Source organism: Mesoplodon mirus, assembly GCF_964341445.2.
Source record: "Mesoplodon mirus genome assembly, chromosome: 13".
Classification (NCBI taxonomy): Eukaryota; Metazoa; Chordata; class Mammalia; order Artiodactyla; family Ziphiidae; genus Mesoplodon; species Mesoplodon mirus.
The window spans coordinates 8,350,097-8,367,719 of record NC_138989.1 but is presented as its reverse complement, the minus strand read 5'-3'; the positions used below and the strand labels follow the sequence as shown (position 1 = coordinate 8,367,719).

Below are 17,623 nucleotides of genomic sequence, written 5' to 3'. Positions count from 1 at the left end.
CTTGCTGTGTAACGGGCCCACAGGGCTCTCACCTCACTGGTGGACTTTTTAGTTTGTTTTGTGTTTCTCTCCAGTATTGTTTTCATTCCCCTGAGTCCTGAAGGGATGTGACAGGCAGAGGTGGGGCCCTGCAGAGCTGTCCTAAGGGGTCTCATTGCCTCATAATCTAGCCCCCACGGGCTGCTGAGTTCATCTTCCAAGAATCCACTCTGACCACATCAGCCCCATCTCGCTGCTGCTTTGAGTCAAGTCCTGACTTCACAGCCTGACCTTCAAACCCTCTAAAGCTCTGACCTTGGCAGAGTTGTCTAGTTGCCCACCAAACATCAGTCTCTCCTTTCTTCCTTATAAGTGGAACTCTGCGTGGCAACATTCCAGGCTAGAAAACTTCATTTCCCAGCTTCTCTTACAGCTAAGGTGGCCATGTGCTCTGGCTAGTGGGAGATAAGCAGAAGTTGCTGGGTAGAGCTTGCAGGAAAGAGGACTGACTTAGGAGGCAGACATCTTTTGCCTTTCTTCCCTGCTCCTTCTTCCTGCCTGGAATGGAGCTGTGAAGGCTAGAGCCACAGCAGCCATCTTGAGATCATGAGGTTTTAAGGGCAAAAGCAACAACACGACTACCACACCGATCCCCAGTGCCTAGCTCTAGATTTATTTCACATGGTTAAGAAAACCCTATTGTGTTAAAGCCACTGTTGTTGGGAGATGTCTGTTTCTCTAAGCTGACTCATTGCTAACTGATACAAACTTGAACTTGCTCTCCAGCCCTGTTTCCACGGTGCCCCCCATTTGGGGCCCCACACTCCAGTTAACTGAATCCCTGACCTACCCTGAATTCTATGGAAAGGAATATGTTGGTATACATAGCTGGTAATTAGTCGGGTTATGGTAATCATACTTTTAAAACTAGAATATTAGAGGAATGAGACTACCTCTGTCACCTAGGTGGCCTGTGGCTAGTTAATAAAGTAGGAGATGAAACAACAATAACAAATTTTTTTTTAATGGGCTCATGCCTTCTACCTCGGGGCCCTTGCTCATGCCATGCTCACCCCCTGCAGTGAACTCTCAGTGTGTAGTTAAATATCAGCCCCTTTAGAAAGCCATTCCTGATTTCCAGGCGTCCCCCAATAAAATGTATTCCTTCCTTCAACAAATATTTTTGAGCAACTATGCGCCAGGCAGCGTGCTCAGTGCTGGGGACCCTGTGGTGGACAGGACTGTTCCTAACATCCTAGCTGAGGCGGGGGCAGTGGCGGGGAACAGGCAATAAACAACTTAACAAACACACAGATAATCAGATGGTGACAACTGCTGTGAAGGAGAGTCAACAGGGCAACAGGACAGACAGGGACGGAAGGCTGCTTAGAGGGGGTGGAATGAGAGGCCTTTCAGAGGAGGTGATATTTGAGTTGAGACTTGGAAGCCAGATGGAGATGTCCTTGCAAAGATGGTGGGGGGATGGTGTGGTTCCAAGCAGAGGGAACGGCAAGGGTAAAGGCCTAACGGAGGGAATGAGGAAGACAAAGAAGTGGGTAAGGTCGGAGCTCTGTGAGTTGGCCGCACAAAGGTAGGAGATGGGGCAGGAGGTGGGGCGGGGGCGGACCAGGCCCTGTGAACCCTGCTGGGGATCTGAGTTCCAACCCACCTTCCAGAAGCTTATGGTAAAGATCAAGTGAGAAGTGCAGGTACAGTGCTGAGGGCAGTGCCTGGGAAGGCAAACAGTCAGGAACTGGGGCCGTGCTGTTTGTCAGGGTGTGAGGCCTCTCACTGACCCACCATCCCCATTTCAGAGTCCCCAGCACAACTTCCAACTGCCAGCACGTGCATCTCTTTGTGAGAGGCTCTGTCTGTCCCAGAGATGCTCTGCCCACACTCAGGGACTGCCAGCAGTTGTTGTAACAGGCCCAGCCCTGTTACACCAGGTGGAATAACTGGCCCTCAGGTGGAATAACTCTGGGGCTCATGTCCTACACTGTCTCCCAGGGCTGCCCAGAGATGGAGGCCCGGTTGCCCACAGGGGTAACTGGCTCCAACATGCACCCTTTATTGACGTCTCCCTGGGTTTCCTGGGGTCACCTCCCCAATCAACTGGCTGCGCTGGAATCCTTCTGGGGGAGCCCAACCTAACGCGGAGACATTCCGGGCGCGGGGCAGGGCACCAGGGGCCGCTGCTCACATACCTGCATCCCGGTGATGGAGACGTGGTGCGACTCCACCGTGGGCCTCCGGGGCAGCCGCGGCGAGGACTGCGGAGAGCCCAGGGGCGAGAGGGTCAGGGCCGGGTAGACGCAGCGCCCATTCGCATCCAGCAGGGACCGCTCCTGCAGAGAGAGCTTGCGACTGGAGAGGTGGGGCCGGGCCTGGGACCCGGAGACGTTGAGGGGGACCTCTCCGCCAGGGGCCTCCAGGGGCCGGTCCCGGGCCAGGCCGACGTCCACAGCGCAGGCCGGCTCGCACTCAGTGACCACGATGAAGGACTCCATGCCCAGATGGATGCTCAGGGACGAGAGGCCCCGCAGGGCTTCACAGGGCTTCTGGCCTTCGCTGCTGCTGCTGCTGCCGCTCCCGCCCCCCAGCTCATCCTGGGGGGCGGCCCGGTCGCTACTGGGCTGGCTAGAGACGCATGATGACATGGTGCATGTGCCGACCTCATGCGACACACACGTGCCCGGGCACTCCCATCCGGCAGCGGCGCCACCTGCAGAGAGAGGAAGGGTCACCTGCCCCCATCCTGTGCGGCAGGGAAGGGGGTCTCTCCTGCTGGGCCAGACTGGTGCCTCGTTCCTGCTTTGAGTCGCCGTCCTTGAAAAAAATATCTCGCAAAACACAGTGTGATCTGAAATCTTTTGCGTCTATATAGAAGAGCTTACTCCACATTTCCTCACTGTATCCTATTTTTTTAATTGATGTATAGTTGATTTACAACGCTGCGTTAGTTTCTGCTGTATAGCAAAGTGATTCAGTTATACATATGCATACATTCTGTTTTATATTCTTTTCCATTATGATTTATCACAGGATATTGAATATAGTTCCCTGTGCTATACAGTAGGACCCTGTTGTTTCACATTTCCTCATCTTAAAAGCCCCTCCTCACATAAACAAGAATCCCAAATTCAATTCCTGTAGAAACCAAGTATGAGAAAACCCCAAAATAGAGCACCCATGCCTCCTACAAAGGTGGCAGCTACTTCCAGCTCAAGCCAATTGTTGTTAAACAGGGATTGGGGCATAGAATTGTCTGGTTATCTCCCCAACCCCCCCCACTTTTTTTTTTTTTTCAAGAGAAGCCCTAAAGCCAGGATGTTAAGTGAGATCTCTTGATTTTTTTTTTAATTAGCAATTATTTTAAATATTTTAAAAAGCTGGGCAGGCCAAATGAAACACTTCCACATGGTGACCTCTAGGCTGCATCCCTTCACAATAGCAATGATTCAGACAGCTCTTTACAGTTTATAAAATATCTTCCACACCTCAGGATAATTTCACAAGCACCCTAGCTTGTTGGTTTGCCATTATACCCTCATTTTTAAATAGTTAATTTTATGTTATGTGAATTAAAACAAAAAAAGATTGACACACTCCCTTAGACTGTCAATTCCTTCTGTCTCTGGGACAGAATATTAACCTTCGGTTTGTATGTTTGACAAATTCTGCTGGACAAATGTCACAGGTACCACTGGAATTCAGGGAGTATATCCACAGATGCAGACAGTGGCAGCTCTGTGCTGATCACTCACGTCACAAAGGTGCCAGGAAAACAGTGAGGGCTGGGTAGAGAGATTTTATGAATGAATAAAATGATATCTCTTTAAGACACTGGGTGGCAGTGGGGGGATACAGAGGAAGTAAAGATGGGAACAGAAAGCCAGTGCTTCCTGGAGGGCTTGGTTGAGGGGCAGAGAAATGCTACCCGCCTGCTTGGGACAGTCCTGCAATAAGTATTTATGGAATAGCTTCTATGTATGCAATCTGGACCATGACGTGGGCAGATGGGGTCCCTTGTGGAGCAGGGAAAGATCAATGGGAAAGGCACTAAGGAACTAACAACAGCATGCCAGCCCAGACATGGCACAATTTTTGAACACAGAGTACAGTGTAAAGGAATAACAAAGTACTCAGTCATGTGACAAGATGCTCAGTCTCAGTTATAGTAAGAGAAGTGCAACTTCAAACTACAACGAAATGGTTTGGTGGATCCTCAAAAAGTTAAATGTAGAATTATCATTTGACTCAGCAATTTCTCTTCTAGGTATATATATCCCCAAAAGAATTGAAAGCAGGGATTCAAACAGATACTTATACACCCATGTTCACAGCAGCATTATTCACAATAGCCAAAAGGTAGAAATGTCCCAAGTTTCCATCAATGGAAGAATAGATAAACAGAATGTGGTCTATTTATACAACAGAACACTATTCAGCTATAAAAAGGAATAAAGTTCTGACACATGCTACAACATGGATGAGCCTTGAAAACATGCTAAGTGAAACACGCCAAATATTAAAGGACAAATACCGTATGACTTCACTTATAGAATAGGCAAATTCATAGAGACAGAAATTTTGGAATAGAGGTTACCAGAGACCGGGGGAGAGGGGAGCAGGGAGTCATTGCTTAAGAGTTTCTATTTGGGGTGACGAAAAAGTTCTGGAAATGGATAGTGGTGATGGCTGCACAACATTCTGAATGTAAACAGTGCCATTGAATTGTACATCTAAAAGCGGTTAAAATGGTAAATTTTATGTTATATATATTTTACCAAAATTAAAATAATAATCATAATAATAAAGCTACAATGAAATATCTTTTTTCCAACTATTGGATTGGCAAAGACAAAAAATATAATAACGGCACTATTTTGATGAGGCTATGGGCAGTATGAATTAGTATCACCTTTATGAAGGGAAATTCACCAATATCTAACAAAATTCCAAATGCACATACCTTTGACTTAACAATTCTGCACCTGGGAGTAATTTACCTTAAAGACAATCTCACAGATAAAAAAAAAATGATATACGTACAAAATTATTTTGGTAGTGTGGTTTGAAATGACTATCCACAGGGGACTGAGTAAATAAAATGAGGTACATGTAGCCCAGGAGAAAATCATGCATTTATTTTAAAAGAGGTGACTCTGTACATCCTAATGTGAATTAGCTCCAAGACACACTGTTACATGGAAAAAACCAAGGCATTCGGATGCTGATGTTGGCATAGGGGGGAAAGGGCCATACGCGCATACATAATCGTATGCAGAGCATATTTCTGGAAAGATACACAAGAAAATGATAAGAGTGGCCTCAAGAGAAGATAACCGGTTTGCAGAAGTGGGGGGGGGGGCAGGGTGGGAGGGACCTAACTTTCACTGATTTACTTTTACTTTTGTAAAAGTAAGTGTGCAAAGAGTAACTATTCAGAAATGAATTTTTAAAAGAAAGTAACTGTAACCACAATAGGAGTTAGGATGATCAGGCCCGAGTGCTACCTCTGGGGCACCAGGCAGAGGGAGGGAGCAGTTGGCTCTATCTCCTAACCCTTTATCCCACTCTGACTGTATCTGAGAAAGAAATCATTAAATGTGTCCCTGTCTTGGCTTCCTCATCCGTGAAAGAATACAACCCAAGTTCAATGTTCTCCATGGTCTCAGCTGCTGTTCCTTTACATATCCTTTTTATAATCCTTATTTCCCAGGAGAGGAAAAGCAGGGTCCCTGAAGTTCGACTGCCTGGGGCCACAGCCTCAGTTTTCTCTTCTATAAAATGGGCACTCACCCGAGAGTCATGAGGACTAACTGAACTAAGAACTCAGTATTCATGTCTGGTGCATGGTTAAGTGCTCAAAAAGCTCTTCTTTCAACAAATACTTCCTGAATGCCTACTACCTGCCAGGCTATGCTCCAGAATGATCCTCCTCCTGTGTGTGCTCTGTAGCCCTGGCAGCGTGGGCCTGCCTCCCCTCCACTGGCCCGTCCTCCCTCCCAGAGCCACCTCTGACATGGCTGCAGAGTTCCTGAAAAGAAAACTAGTCTGGCAGCACCTGAGACAGTTAATGGAGAATTTTTCTTCTTGCCAGCAGAAAAACAATTGCTTATCGATTGCCACTCCAGGCCAAGGACACCAAGCCATCCACCCCCGGCAAAGCTGCATTTAATCAGTCTCCTTGACGAGTTGACATCTGGCTCCGTGCCTTGGCCCTTGAGGCCTGGAGGAGAAAGGAGAGAAAAAATGCACTGGCTGGCTCTGAGGCGGAGGTGCGGGCCCCTGTGCTGGAGGGATAGGTGTGTTCAGGTCTCAGGAAAGAGCCTCAAGGGACACAGACCTCAGTGCCTCGAGGCCACCTGGAGGCCCCTCACTGGTCTGCAGCAGGCTTGGCAGACTTGGCCATTCAGCACCACTGACCCCACAGACTCCAAGCCAGAATCTGACCGTTTTTGAGGGCACAGATCCTATGAGGTCACACACCTTTTAAGGATCTGTTGAAAGCTACCAACACTCCCAGGAGAAGAAAAATCATACAAAAAGACAATGGTCTGCATTATAACAGCTACCACCCAACTGAGCATTTCTTCACCAAACATTGAAACAGCTCTGCCTGGGTCATTTAATCCTCACAGGCCCTCTGCGAGGGAGGGACAGCTAAGCATTCAGTTTTGGGGGGACCGAGGTTTGACGAAATTCCAAAAGCTCCCTCCCGAGCCTCCTGCCCCAATCCATGGGTCCTTCCCCAGGCCCTGAAGCCTCCCCACCGCCCTTGGCTGGCAGCCCCGAGCTCCCCTCCCTCCCCTCTCACAGGCAGCTCCGTGGAGGACCAGACCCTTCCTGGAGCAGAAAAACCCGGCTCCAGGCCAGAATGAAGGGAGCGCTCATTCCTCTGCCAGGAAGCCAAGTGCCAGAGCGGGCTCCAGGAAACACATTCCCGTATCCTGGGGGCATTTTCCAACCTGTGCCTGCTTACCAAATGCCGAGCCACCACCACGGGAGCTGCAGCACAGCAAGTAGCCAGTGAGTGGGCCCGTGACATGCCCTGACCCATGATACACCCTTTGCATGGTCCCCTGAGGTACCGGGCAACACGGGACAACAAAGAGGCCCAAAATAGCTGTGAGGATCCTGCCAGGGCCAGGGACAATGTCCTCCCTGGGATAACAGGCTTGGCCAGCCACATCTTCTCTCACCTGGGGAAACTGAGGCCCGGGGAGGTCCTAAAGGAAACTCACTCACCCATTTGTTCCTTCCACGAGTAATTACTGGGGACCTACTATGTGCCAGATAAACAAAACTGATGTGATTTCTGAAAAGGAGGGGCACAAGTGACTCTATAAGCACAAACGGGAGGAGAAAACCAGGATGAGATAAAAAAGAACAACGCAGGGACCCAGGGGAGATCTGAATGGGAGGGGGTGAGTCAAGGAAGGCCTCACTTGGGGAAATTATATTTAGGCTGAGACCTACAGGGTGAGTAGGTGCTAAGGGGGCGGGAACTTGCTCCAGAAGGAGGAAACACATTCTGAGAAGGCCTCGCAGCAGGAAAGAGGTAGGAGAGCGGAGAGAACAGAAAGAAGACTCCTGGGATTGAACGAGGCTGGGAAGCGGGTGAGGGTGGGTGGGCATGCTGGAGGGGCCAGAGCACAGGAGCTTTGCAGGAAGCTGATGAGAGCAGGAGGGGGGTCCCAGGCAAAGCCATAGGGACCCCACTCGGCACCTGTTATGGGTTGTGGAATTGTGACCCCCAAAAAAGATATGCTGGAGTCCTAATGCAATATGACTGGTGTCCTTATAAAAAGGCGGAAATCTGGACAGACCCGCACACAGGGAGAACACCATGAGAACGTGAAGGCAGAGGTTGGGGTCCAAGCCAAGGAACGCCAGATTGCCAGCAGCCATCAGACGCCAGGAGACAGACATGGACCAGATTCTCCTTCATGACCCTTGGAAGGAACCAACCCTACCAACACCTTGGTCTCGGACTTCTGGCCTCCAGAACTGTGAGATAATACATTTCTGTGGTTTAAGCTGCCCAGTTAGCGGTACTTTGTCAAGGCAATCCCAGCAAACAACCACAGAAGCCTGCCGCCCCAGGGGCCACGGATTCAGAGGGTGTTTCCCAATACTTAAGTGGGAGACCTGGGAGGCTCAGTTGTACAGCCGATGCAGCACTGAGGCTTGACACCAGCTGGAATATTCCAGATTTGGGGCCTTGGCCCAAACAAGCAGTCGTATCAGATTCAGTGACACAGACTCTTACAACTGTCTTGCCTTGCATATTCTTTAGTTTAGAGGCACTGAAACTGATTGTCTCCCCAGAGACAAGGGCCCTTCCTTGGCAGAGGGCACGAGGGATAGTGCTTGCTTTATTTTATCTATCTGTCTATCTATCTGTCTATGCCACACCACAAGGCTTGCAGGATCTTAGTTCCCTAACCAGGGAACTAACTCAGGCCCTCGGCAGTGAAAGCACCAAGTCCTAACCACTGGACAACCAGGGAACTCTGATAGTTCTGGCTTTAGTGGGCCCAGACCCCATCCCATCACAGTCCCTGGAGCAAACAGTCCCTATCGTGTGACATCTGGCCACCGATGTATTTTGCTTGGCCTACACTGTATTTAAAACTATTTGAATGAGATGCCAACATTTTAGAGCCCGGAAGAGTTCAGATAAAAATCAAAATTTCTAGAGTCTCTTGAAGAACTGGACACTGATAGCACTGGACCTGTATTCACTCCTGGCAACAACTCCCTGAAGCTTTGGACAGGAGATATGCTCGCCGGCATGCCACAGTCCTCACTGCTTCCCCTCATCTCCCCAGCTCCAAGGACAGGCTGAGTGCCCTATTACGTGTCCTTCCCTTTTCTACCTCTCATGACCTATCTCACCCCTACAGGCCCTACTTTGAGATGCACTGGATATTAGTGCTATAATATGTGGTCACCTGTCCCAACAATTTCATTGCACCAATAAGAAAATGAAGGCTCAGAAAGGTTTACTAATTTGTCCAAAGTTATGCAGTGGTTCCAGGTAGAGCTAAAATTGGTCTGAGTTTTTCAGAAAGGGGCTAAAAATTACAGGTACAGCCTTGCAATGTCCACATGTTGTATCCGGAATGAAGTCCAGGCTGAGCCAAAATCTCTAACAAAGGGAAATATCTAGCCCATTCCTCTGGCTCCAACCTGTGTGAGAGGGGAGAGTGTGAAGGCTCAGTGTCTTACAGCATTCGGGAAAGACGTGCATGGGCACAGAGACATCGATTTGACTTAACTTGTGAGAGCCATGCCTTTGCCTTTTTGTTTGCTGCTGGACTCCAGGACCTAGAACTTTCTAGAACACTGCCGGCACTCAATAGATATTGGCTAGAGGTCATTGTTTATTTCATTCATCCCAAGGCCACTCACAAGGTCAGACGCTTTCTTTAGCTGGCCTAGAGTCTATGTTCCTTTCGTCTGATAACAGCAGCCTGATTTATGTCCGGAACCCATCCTTCTGTGTGAAAGGTGACTCCACGGAGCTGTCCGTGCCATCAGCTTCAGGGGTTCCACTACGACTCAAGTCTGGTTAACTGAGCATTGATTGCTCTGGTCAAGTGATTGTTTCAAGAGTAGATGTGTGGGGCTTCCCTGGTGGCGCAGTGGTTAAGAATCTGCCTGCCAGTGCAGGGGACACGGGTTCGAGCCCTGGCCTGGGAAGATCCTACATGCCGCGGAGCAACTAAGCCTGTGCACCACAACTACTGAGTCTACACTCTAGAGCCCGCGAGCCACAACTACTGAGCCCGTGTGCCACAATTACTGAAGCCCACACGCCGAGGGCCGGTGCTCTGCAACAAGAGAAGCCACCGCAACGAGAAGCTTGCGCATGGCAACAAAGAGTAACCCTCCCTCGCCACAACCACAGAAAAGCCCGCATGCAGCAACAAAGACCCAACGCAGCCAAAAATAAAATAAATACATTTATTTAAAAAAAAAAGAGTAAATGTGTGACCCAAGTCAGTCTACTAAGTTTTATTCTAGGATTCTGCAGAAGTATTAAGAATGTCTCTTTCTGTGGAACATAGAGCAATGAAGATGTACTTCTGGAGTTACCAGGGGCTTGGGAGAACCCTGCCTTAGAATGAAGTTGACAGAGAGAGAAGAGAGTCAACAGATAGAAAAGAACTAAAACTGGAGACATTGCATTGGCACCTGGATCCAGCCATGCCTGAAGCCCACCTACCCCAGGAGTTTTTACCAATAAACTCCCATTTTTGCTTAAGTTAGTTTGCAGTTGGTTTTCTGTCATTTACAATCAAAGGTCCTAACGGACAGATGACACAGAGCTGATGGACAGAAAAGCTTTTCCACTAAGCTCCCTGCCAGATGATAAGTTCCCTACACCTTAAGGCTCCCAACCAGGCCAAACTGGCAGGCAGCTGCAACTCCCCTGACAGCCTTCGCCTTGATGGTCTGGCAGAAACAAGAACTTCCAAACTCCTTTTTAATTTCTTTCTTTTTTTTTAATTTTAAAGGAAAACAAATCAAAAACAGGGAAGGAAAGGGCTGAAGAATAGGATGAAATGAAGGGAAGAAGCTGACTGGTACTTTTCACACAAGAATCACATCACTACGGTGGCAGCCACAGTAGTTGTAGATACAGTAACAGCGATGACTACGCTTCTTTATTGCTGGCCAAGTGCCAGGCGCTGTTCTAAGCATCTTGCACATATCACCTCATGTAACCATCACAATAAACTTATGAGTTAGTTACTATTATCGTGATCTCACCAATGAGGAAACTGAGGCACAGAGAGTCTGAGTGACTTGCCCCAAATCACATAGCAGTTTGGGAGGGCACAGGTGTGAAATCAAAGGCTCCTAGAAAGGGGGGCACATCGTGATCAGGGGTACAGCCCTTCTCCTTAGCTGGTGACCTTGAGGATAACAATACCTACCTCACCTACCACACAGGCCCCTGCACACAGCAAATGCTCCCTAAACAGAAGCTGTTGCCAAGAAAGCACTTCAACGGCTATCAAGGTCAAGCCCCTCAATTGGCTTTAATTTATATTAAAATAAAATTTTTGTTTCTAATCACAACCTGCCAACTTAACTCTTTTCATCTTCCCTTCTAATTTGTATCCATAGGCATCACTTTCTACAAAATTAAAAGCAAAGTGTGCATATAATTTCGCATCCTTGCTTATTTGTGTCACAAGAATTTTGCACGCACTCTCACAGCTTTCATAATCAATGCACTAGGGCTCCAGAAGGAGTGGCTGAGACCCAGGGAGGTGAGATGACCTCTCCCAGGCAGCCCACCAGGTTCTAGGCTAGGCCAGGGCATGACCTCTGACCCCTGCAGTGTCCCCGTCAGCCCTGGATGCTGGCGGAGCAAGAAGCTCTACTGCCTTAAGAGTTCCTAGGCAGCTACTGTTGGGTCAATAATGAAGTATCACGAAGAAGCGGCCCCCATCACACACCCGGTACCTAAAGCCAGGTGTGCACAGGAGGCCCCTGACTTGAAGAGCCAGTAAGTGTGAATGGGTGAGTGTGGGTGTGGATGTTGGGGGTATTTAGAAAAGGGAGGTGGGGACCATGATACTTCCTTCCTCTTCTCCTACTGAATCCTTCCCAGTCTTTCACTGAACCTAAGGAAGAGGCTGGGAAACAACTGAAATTTCAATTTTTAATGAAAAGAAAAAGACTTTGACTCCAACATTCTGTAGCTTGACAAATCAGAGCGGGAGGGGGCTGGTTGGGAATCCACAGGCATCCGGGCCTCGCCCACTCACAGCCCTTCTCCTCCGTCTTCCCTGCTGTTTGGAGGTGATGCTAAATCTAGCTGCTCCCTCCCCGGCCTCCAGCACAAAGCAACCCCAGGCAGGGCCAAAGAGGGGCTGGGAGCTGGCTCTCAGGGTCCAACCCTGTCCCCGACACCTGTACCCAGAGGGCAGGAGAACTGTCTGGGAAGAATCTAAATAAAATCTCTTTCTGCCAGAGGCCTTAACGGCAAAATCCCAAAGTAGCTTTAGAAACCTATAAGGGAGGTGTCCTTTCCTCCACACCCTGCCCACCACCCAAACCACTGGTTCCCCATTTAAACTTCTCCAGCAGAGGCTTATCTCAGCCACCTCCCACAATGTCCCTTCCCCACCCACTCCCACGCACTTCCTACCTCATGCCCAAGCAGAGGGGCAAGACCTTGGCCTCTCCCCCCATTTCCTTGGGGGACCATCAGTCGCTCCTCTCCAGGTTGGAATTAGCATTTTTATCTCTGCAACCGCCATCTCTCAACTATTTACAGAAGCCAACGGGATAAAAAGGGACAACATAAAAATAGTTGCTCAGCAGCTTTCTGGATGGGGTGAGGGTAAGGGCACAACAGACTCTTCCAATTTTCTTTCTCTCCTTTTCAAAAGGGAAAAATGCTAGAATTGTTCATCTTTTCCAAAGTGATCCCCAACAGTTCCAGACCCCTCACCCGGGAGCTCCTAAGGGAAAAGGACCAAGTCCCAGTGTTCCTCGGTTCCCAGGGCAGGGCTTGTCACCAGCCCCTCCCAAAAGTGTGGGTTCAGTGAAAGATCATCAGGGTTCCAGAGCCAGCGGCCTGCTCTTTCCCGTTTCCATCACCTCCTGGTTCTCCTTCCAGCTGTCCAAAACCACAAGCCAGTCAAAAACAAAACAAGGGGCTTCCCTGGTGGCGCAATGGTTTGGAGTCCGCCTGCCGATGCAGGGGACACGGGTTCGTGCCCCGGCCCAGGAGGATCCCACATGCCGCAGAGCGGCTGGGCCCGTGAGCCATGGCCTCTGAGCCTGCGCGTCTGGAGCCTGTGCTCCGCAACGGGAGAGGCCACAACAGTGAGAGGCCCGCGTACCACAAAACAAAACAAAACAAAACTTTGGTTTTTTTCTCTATCCTTAAAATGGTTCATAACTGAGGGGGAAAATTCAGCAGCAACACTACGCACATGACTAAAACTGAAAACACTGGCAGCTAAAATAATTCCTTCACCATTTTGGTCACTAGCATGCCCCAGCAGGGAATGCCAGAGCCAGAAGTCTTCCCTATGAAGTCTAACAGCGCTCACCTCCTTTTAAATATGCCCCTCTTTTTGGTTTTATCAGGGAAGGGGTCCAATCAGGGAAGAAAGAAAAAATAATCATTCAAAATCTTATCTTCCTGAGAGCACGAGCATTTGGAAATTATTTCCACACCATAACCTCCTGGAGAATGCAGATTCCACCCCATGAGAAAATGGGCTTCATTTGGCATCATAAGGAGGCCGAGGGAGACATGAGAGCTCAGGATTAGAAGGTAAGTCAGGAAACTATACAGATCTCAGCGGACTTGGGCCTTGATTTTCTCAGCTGTAAAATGAAGCTGCAGCAACCTACCTAAAGGGCAGCTGTAGAGTCAATCTTCTATAACAGTGCCCAGCACACAACATGGCTCATAGGCGACGCTCTCTCTAAAAAGACCATGTTCTCCCTTCCTCTCTGCCCTCCACTTTTCCCAGCCGTCAAATGGGAGGGGTTGAAGGGCTGGAATTTTCTAGACTTCCTCCTACTTCAGTTTTCATGCTGCTCCATTTCCACGTCCTTGGTGGGCATTACTGGCAAAGCTATCAGGAGACTGAGTTTTGACTCCATGCCTGGCCACAGGGTTCAAGCACCAACTGTCTGGTGAGGCCTTCTCTACTTTATGCATTTACTTACCTGGAAAAAGGTCTCACAAAACATATACCAATAAAATCACATGGGACCTACATTTAACAAATCATGACCAAAAAGAATGAAACTGAATGAAATCCAGGCTCTCCCTGAAAATCACACTTGTAATACCTGTGAGGTGATCTGGGAGGCGATGGGCTAAGACGGAAGCTAGGATTCTCGTGGAGGAGCAGGTGGGAGCGGCGCTAAGGGAGTCTCGAAAACCTTGTTCCAGGAAGCTCGTCTCCAACTGATGTTGGAGAACCTTCCTTCCATCACCCTCTCCCTGCAAATTCAGTGACAACACAGTGTTTTGTGCCAGGAGGTTTATTAGTTGGGGGCTGTGGAGACAAAGGAATGGTCAAAGTGGCCTTAAGAAGCTCTTATGGCAGAAACAACCCAAATGTCCATCAAAAGATGAATGGATAAGCAAAGTGTGGTATACCCATACATGGGAATATTATTCGGTCATAGAAAGGAAGCACTGATATATTCTACAACATGGGTGAACCTTGAAATTACGCTCAATGAAAGCCAGACACAAAGGTCACATATTGCTAACAGGTCAGTAAAGTTGTAACAAGCACAGCCTGAAAGAAGAAAAGTCAATTCCAAAAGGAAAATGCAATGTCCTCAATCTTCCAGGAAAGAAGGCACAGAAGTGAGGCTGAAGGCCACTGCAGCACCATGGAGCCAGTGAACCCCACATCTGGGCTCTCTAACCCAGTCCAAAGAGGAGGAGCTACTGGGAAAGCAAAACACCTGCGAAAAATAGCAAAACAAGGCCCTCTGGCCAGAAGGAAAATCTGAAATAGCATTTGCCCAAAATCCCCGGGATCAGGAAAGGAAATGGGAACCATATGCTTCCCACAACCACCAGAAGAAGGCACGTTGTGGAGGTCACAAGTGATCCTGAACGAGCTATTTAGCTTCTCCAAGCCCTTCCATAAAATGGGTTCATGATGGGGTAAGGGTGATTCTGAGGCCCACGTTAAAATCTGAGCCCAAAAGCCTTGAAAACAGGCTTGGCCTGGCCCTCCCGCCCATCCCTTCCTCCTGAGAGAGGTGCTTTCCCACCCACCAGCCCATCTTGGATGCAGTTCTCAAGGAGGGCATTCCGGGTCACTCCAGAAAGTTCCCTCTGCTAGGTCATCCCGTCCTAGTCCCTTCCCCTCCTACTCCCATCCAATCTCCACTTTTCAGCCCACCCTTCAAAATTCAGTACAAACGATACCTCCTTCAGGAAGCCTCCTGGATTCACACCTGCCAGAAGGGATTTCTCCAGAACTCTCACTGCCCTTTGCTTCCTCACTCCCACAGCACTTATTCCTCCTGGTATTTCTCAACAGGAGCACTGCTGGCATTTAGGGCAGGGCAATTCTTCACACCTGCTGTGAATCTGGCCTGCTTGCAGGATATGTGGCATCCCCGGCTCCTGCCTACCAAAAGTCAGGCGTGCTCAGCATCATTCTGACAACCGAAATTCACCCCACACTTCTCCAAACGCTCACCAGGAAGGTGGAACCACCCCTGATGAGAACTACTACATAGTTATTAGTGAATATACTTGTCTACCAGCCCACTAACAACCTGGAAACAAACACAAGCCCAAGTCCATCAGCCGCACCACCATGGCTCCTTAGGTTGTCTTAGCAAACATTTGTGGGCTCCCCAAGAACCTGAGGGCAGCCTTGCAAAGGCCTCTGCTCTAAAACAGGTGGTAAAGTGCAAAGGCTTTAAGACCTGACATGCCTGGGTTGGCTGTGTGACCCTGGACAAGTAACTTAACCTCTCTGAGTCTTTCTATAAAATGGGCTAACTCCTAGCAATACGGCAGGATTGTTTTTAGCCTCCATTTCCTCATTTCTCCGATGGAGATAAAAATCTCTGTGTCACAGGACTTTGGTAGGCAGTAAATGCGATAATGCCTGCAACACATAGCACAATATCTAACACACAGTTAGAACTCAATAAATGTTAGTTATGAACATTGTTATTATTATCCAAGTTAGGGGCCCATCAAATGATGGCTATTACTTTTTAGTACAAAAACACATTGTGTGCTTTCCCTACAAATGGCTGCTTTCTATACAGGAAGAGTTTCGGATCAGCAATCTGGAAAGAAGTTACAGGACCCACCGTGAAGCTGCATTTTGCATAGCATGCACACTATTTATTCTTAAAGTGTATGTTTTTGTGAGGTGGTTTGTGGGGCGGGGGCTATCTCCCCCAAAGGCCTACCCTTGTTGCTGCCCCTGCCTCCCCCTAGGAACAAGGGAGTCTTTCCGGACGGAGCTCTCTTACTCTCTCTCCTGGGGGCAGAGCCAGGGGAGGGGGAGTGGTAAATGACAGCAAGCTCTAAGGCACAAGAAGTTTCTATCTCTAGGACTGTGGGACTTCCAGACTGAGGAAGGTAAAAGTTGCCCCACCCCAGGCCAGCGCGCCCCTCTTACTGGTGGCACTGAGATCCCCGCCCCCAAGTACCATCCCTCTGCTCCAACCTTCGCGGGGAGATAGGAGGGGCTTCGGTGCAACCTCTTCAGCGCCAAGTGAGAGCGGCAGGGCCGCTGGCAGAGCTGTGAAAACACCCCGCTTCCCAAACTGGTCAGTGCAGGGGGTGGGGAAGCCAGGAAAAGCTCAAGGCTGGAACGGGTGGCACCCCAGGCACCAAGACCCAACGCTGAGCGGGGCCGGGCCCAGCATCCCCGCGAGCCCAAGAGTCAGGCGGAGGGTGCCGGTGAAGGCAGCTCTCCGCGTTCACAGTAGGCAGCGGCCCCGAGGTGGATTTAGGTCAAAAGGACCAAGCCTGTGAGGTTCCGGCTGAGAGAAGGGGGCGGGGGCAGAGGGCCGACCGAGGCGAGGCTAAGGGACCCCGGTCCCACAGCTGCTGGTCTAGGGTCCTGCCGCCAGGTGTCCAACCCCCCACGGCCCAGGTGTGCCCCCATGACAAGAGGGGAGCGGGGGCGGGGGTGCGCAAAGTCCGTTGGCCCTCTCCTCGCCTGCGCGCCCTAGCTTTCCCCACCTGTCAAACGCGAGGGGGTGGGCCTAGGCCGCCTCCAAGATCCTTGACTGCCCCGGCCCCCGGTGACAATGGTTCCAAACTCCGGGACCGCCCCTGCCACCCCGGGCCGGGCGCGGCCCAGCCGAGGGGGCCACCCCCAGGTCCCCGGTGCCCCGAGGACGCGGGGGAAGGGGCGCCGGGGGCCGCGTCCCCACGTGGCAGGGCGTGGGGCGGCGCACGTGGGGTCCCCTAGGTGTTGGGAACCTGGAGCCGGCCTCAGGGCTTTGTCTGAAATCCTGGCCGTGGTTCCGCACCCTGAGAGGGCGAGGGCGCCGGGGCTGCAGCGGCTGCGTCCCCCGCCCGCGGCCCAGCTCCCGCCAGCTCACCTGGGCTCCACGCCGCCGCCGCCGCCTCCCGCGTTCTGCGCCCCCGGCTCGGCTCCGCTGGGCTCGGCGCGGCCGCGCGCTCCTCTCCGCGCGCTCCTCCCCGGCGGGCGCGCGGGGGGCGGGGGCGGGGGCGGGAGGAGCCGCGGGGTCCGGACTCGGGCGCGACGCTGCCGCGGGCTGCGCAAAGATTGGCTGCTGCCGCTGGGAACCCCGGCACTGAGCCGCCCGCGCCCGCCGCGCGCCCCCGAGGGCTCGGCCCCGCGCCGGGGAGGGGAGGGAGGCGGGAGCGGCGGAGACGAAAGTAGCGGCTCGGCGGAGGGAAGGGAGAAGAAAGGGGAGGAGGCGGAGGGGAGGGAAGTGAGGCCGGAACGGGAGCGGGGTCGGAAGAGGTCGCCGACCCGCGAGGAGGACAGAGACCTTGCCGGGGCGCAGGAGCGCGGGAGGCTGCGCTGTAACTTTGCCCCCGCCCGCGGCGTCACCTGCCCCGTTTCTCCCCGCAGCGGCCGGGGCACCCTCGGGCAGGCCGGACGCACCGGCTGCGCTCGCT

General features: G+C 50.9%; 1 protein-coding gene across 4 annotated transcripts in view; it reads right to left on the bottom strand.

Annotated features, from left to right (window-relative positions):
- Positions 1 to 17,622, bottom strand: part of CAMKK2 (calcium/calmodulin dependent protein kinase kinase 2) — a 56,555-nt gene extending 38,933 nt beyond the window's left edge. For 2 of the 4 annotated variants that reach the window (XM_082641362.1, XM_082641363.1), the window contains exons 1-3: positions 17,077 to 17,622; positions 13,822 to 13,975; positions 2,184 to 2,701 (exon numbers count right to left, since the gene is read on the bottom strand). In XM_082641362.1, coding sequence (XP_082497488.1) covers positions 2,184 to 2,636 — 453 coding nt within the window. In that variant the 5' untranslated portion in view covers positions 2,637 to 2,701; positions 13,822 to 13,975; positions 17,077 to 17,622. The remainder of the gene's footprint in view (positions 1 to 2,183; positions 2,702 to 13,821; positions 13,976 to 17,076) is intronic. The other 2 variants (XM_082641365.1, XM_082641364.1) reach the window with 2 other exon arrangements.
- Position 17,623: the final 1 nt, after the last annotated feature.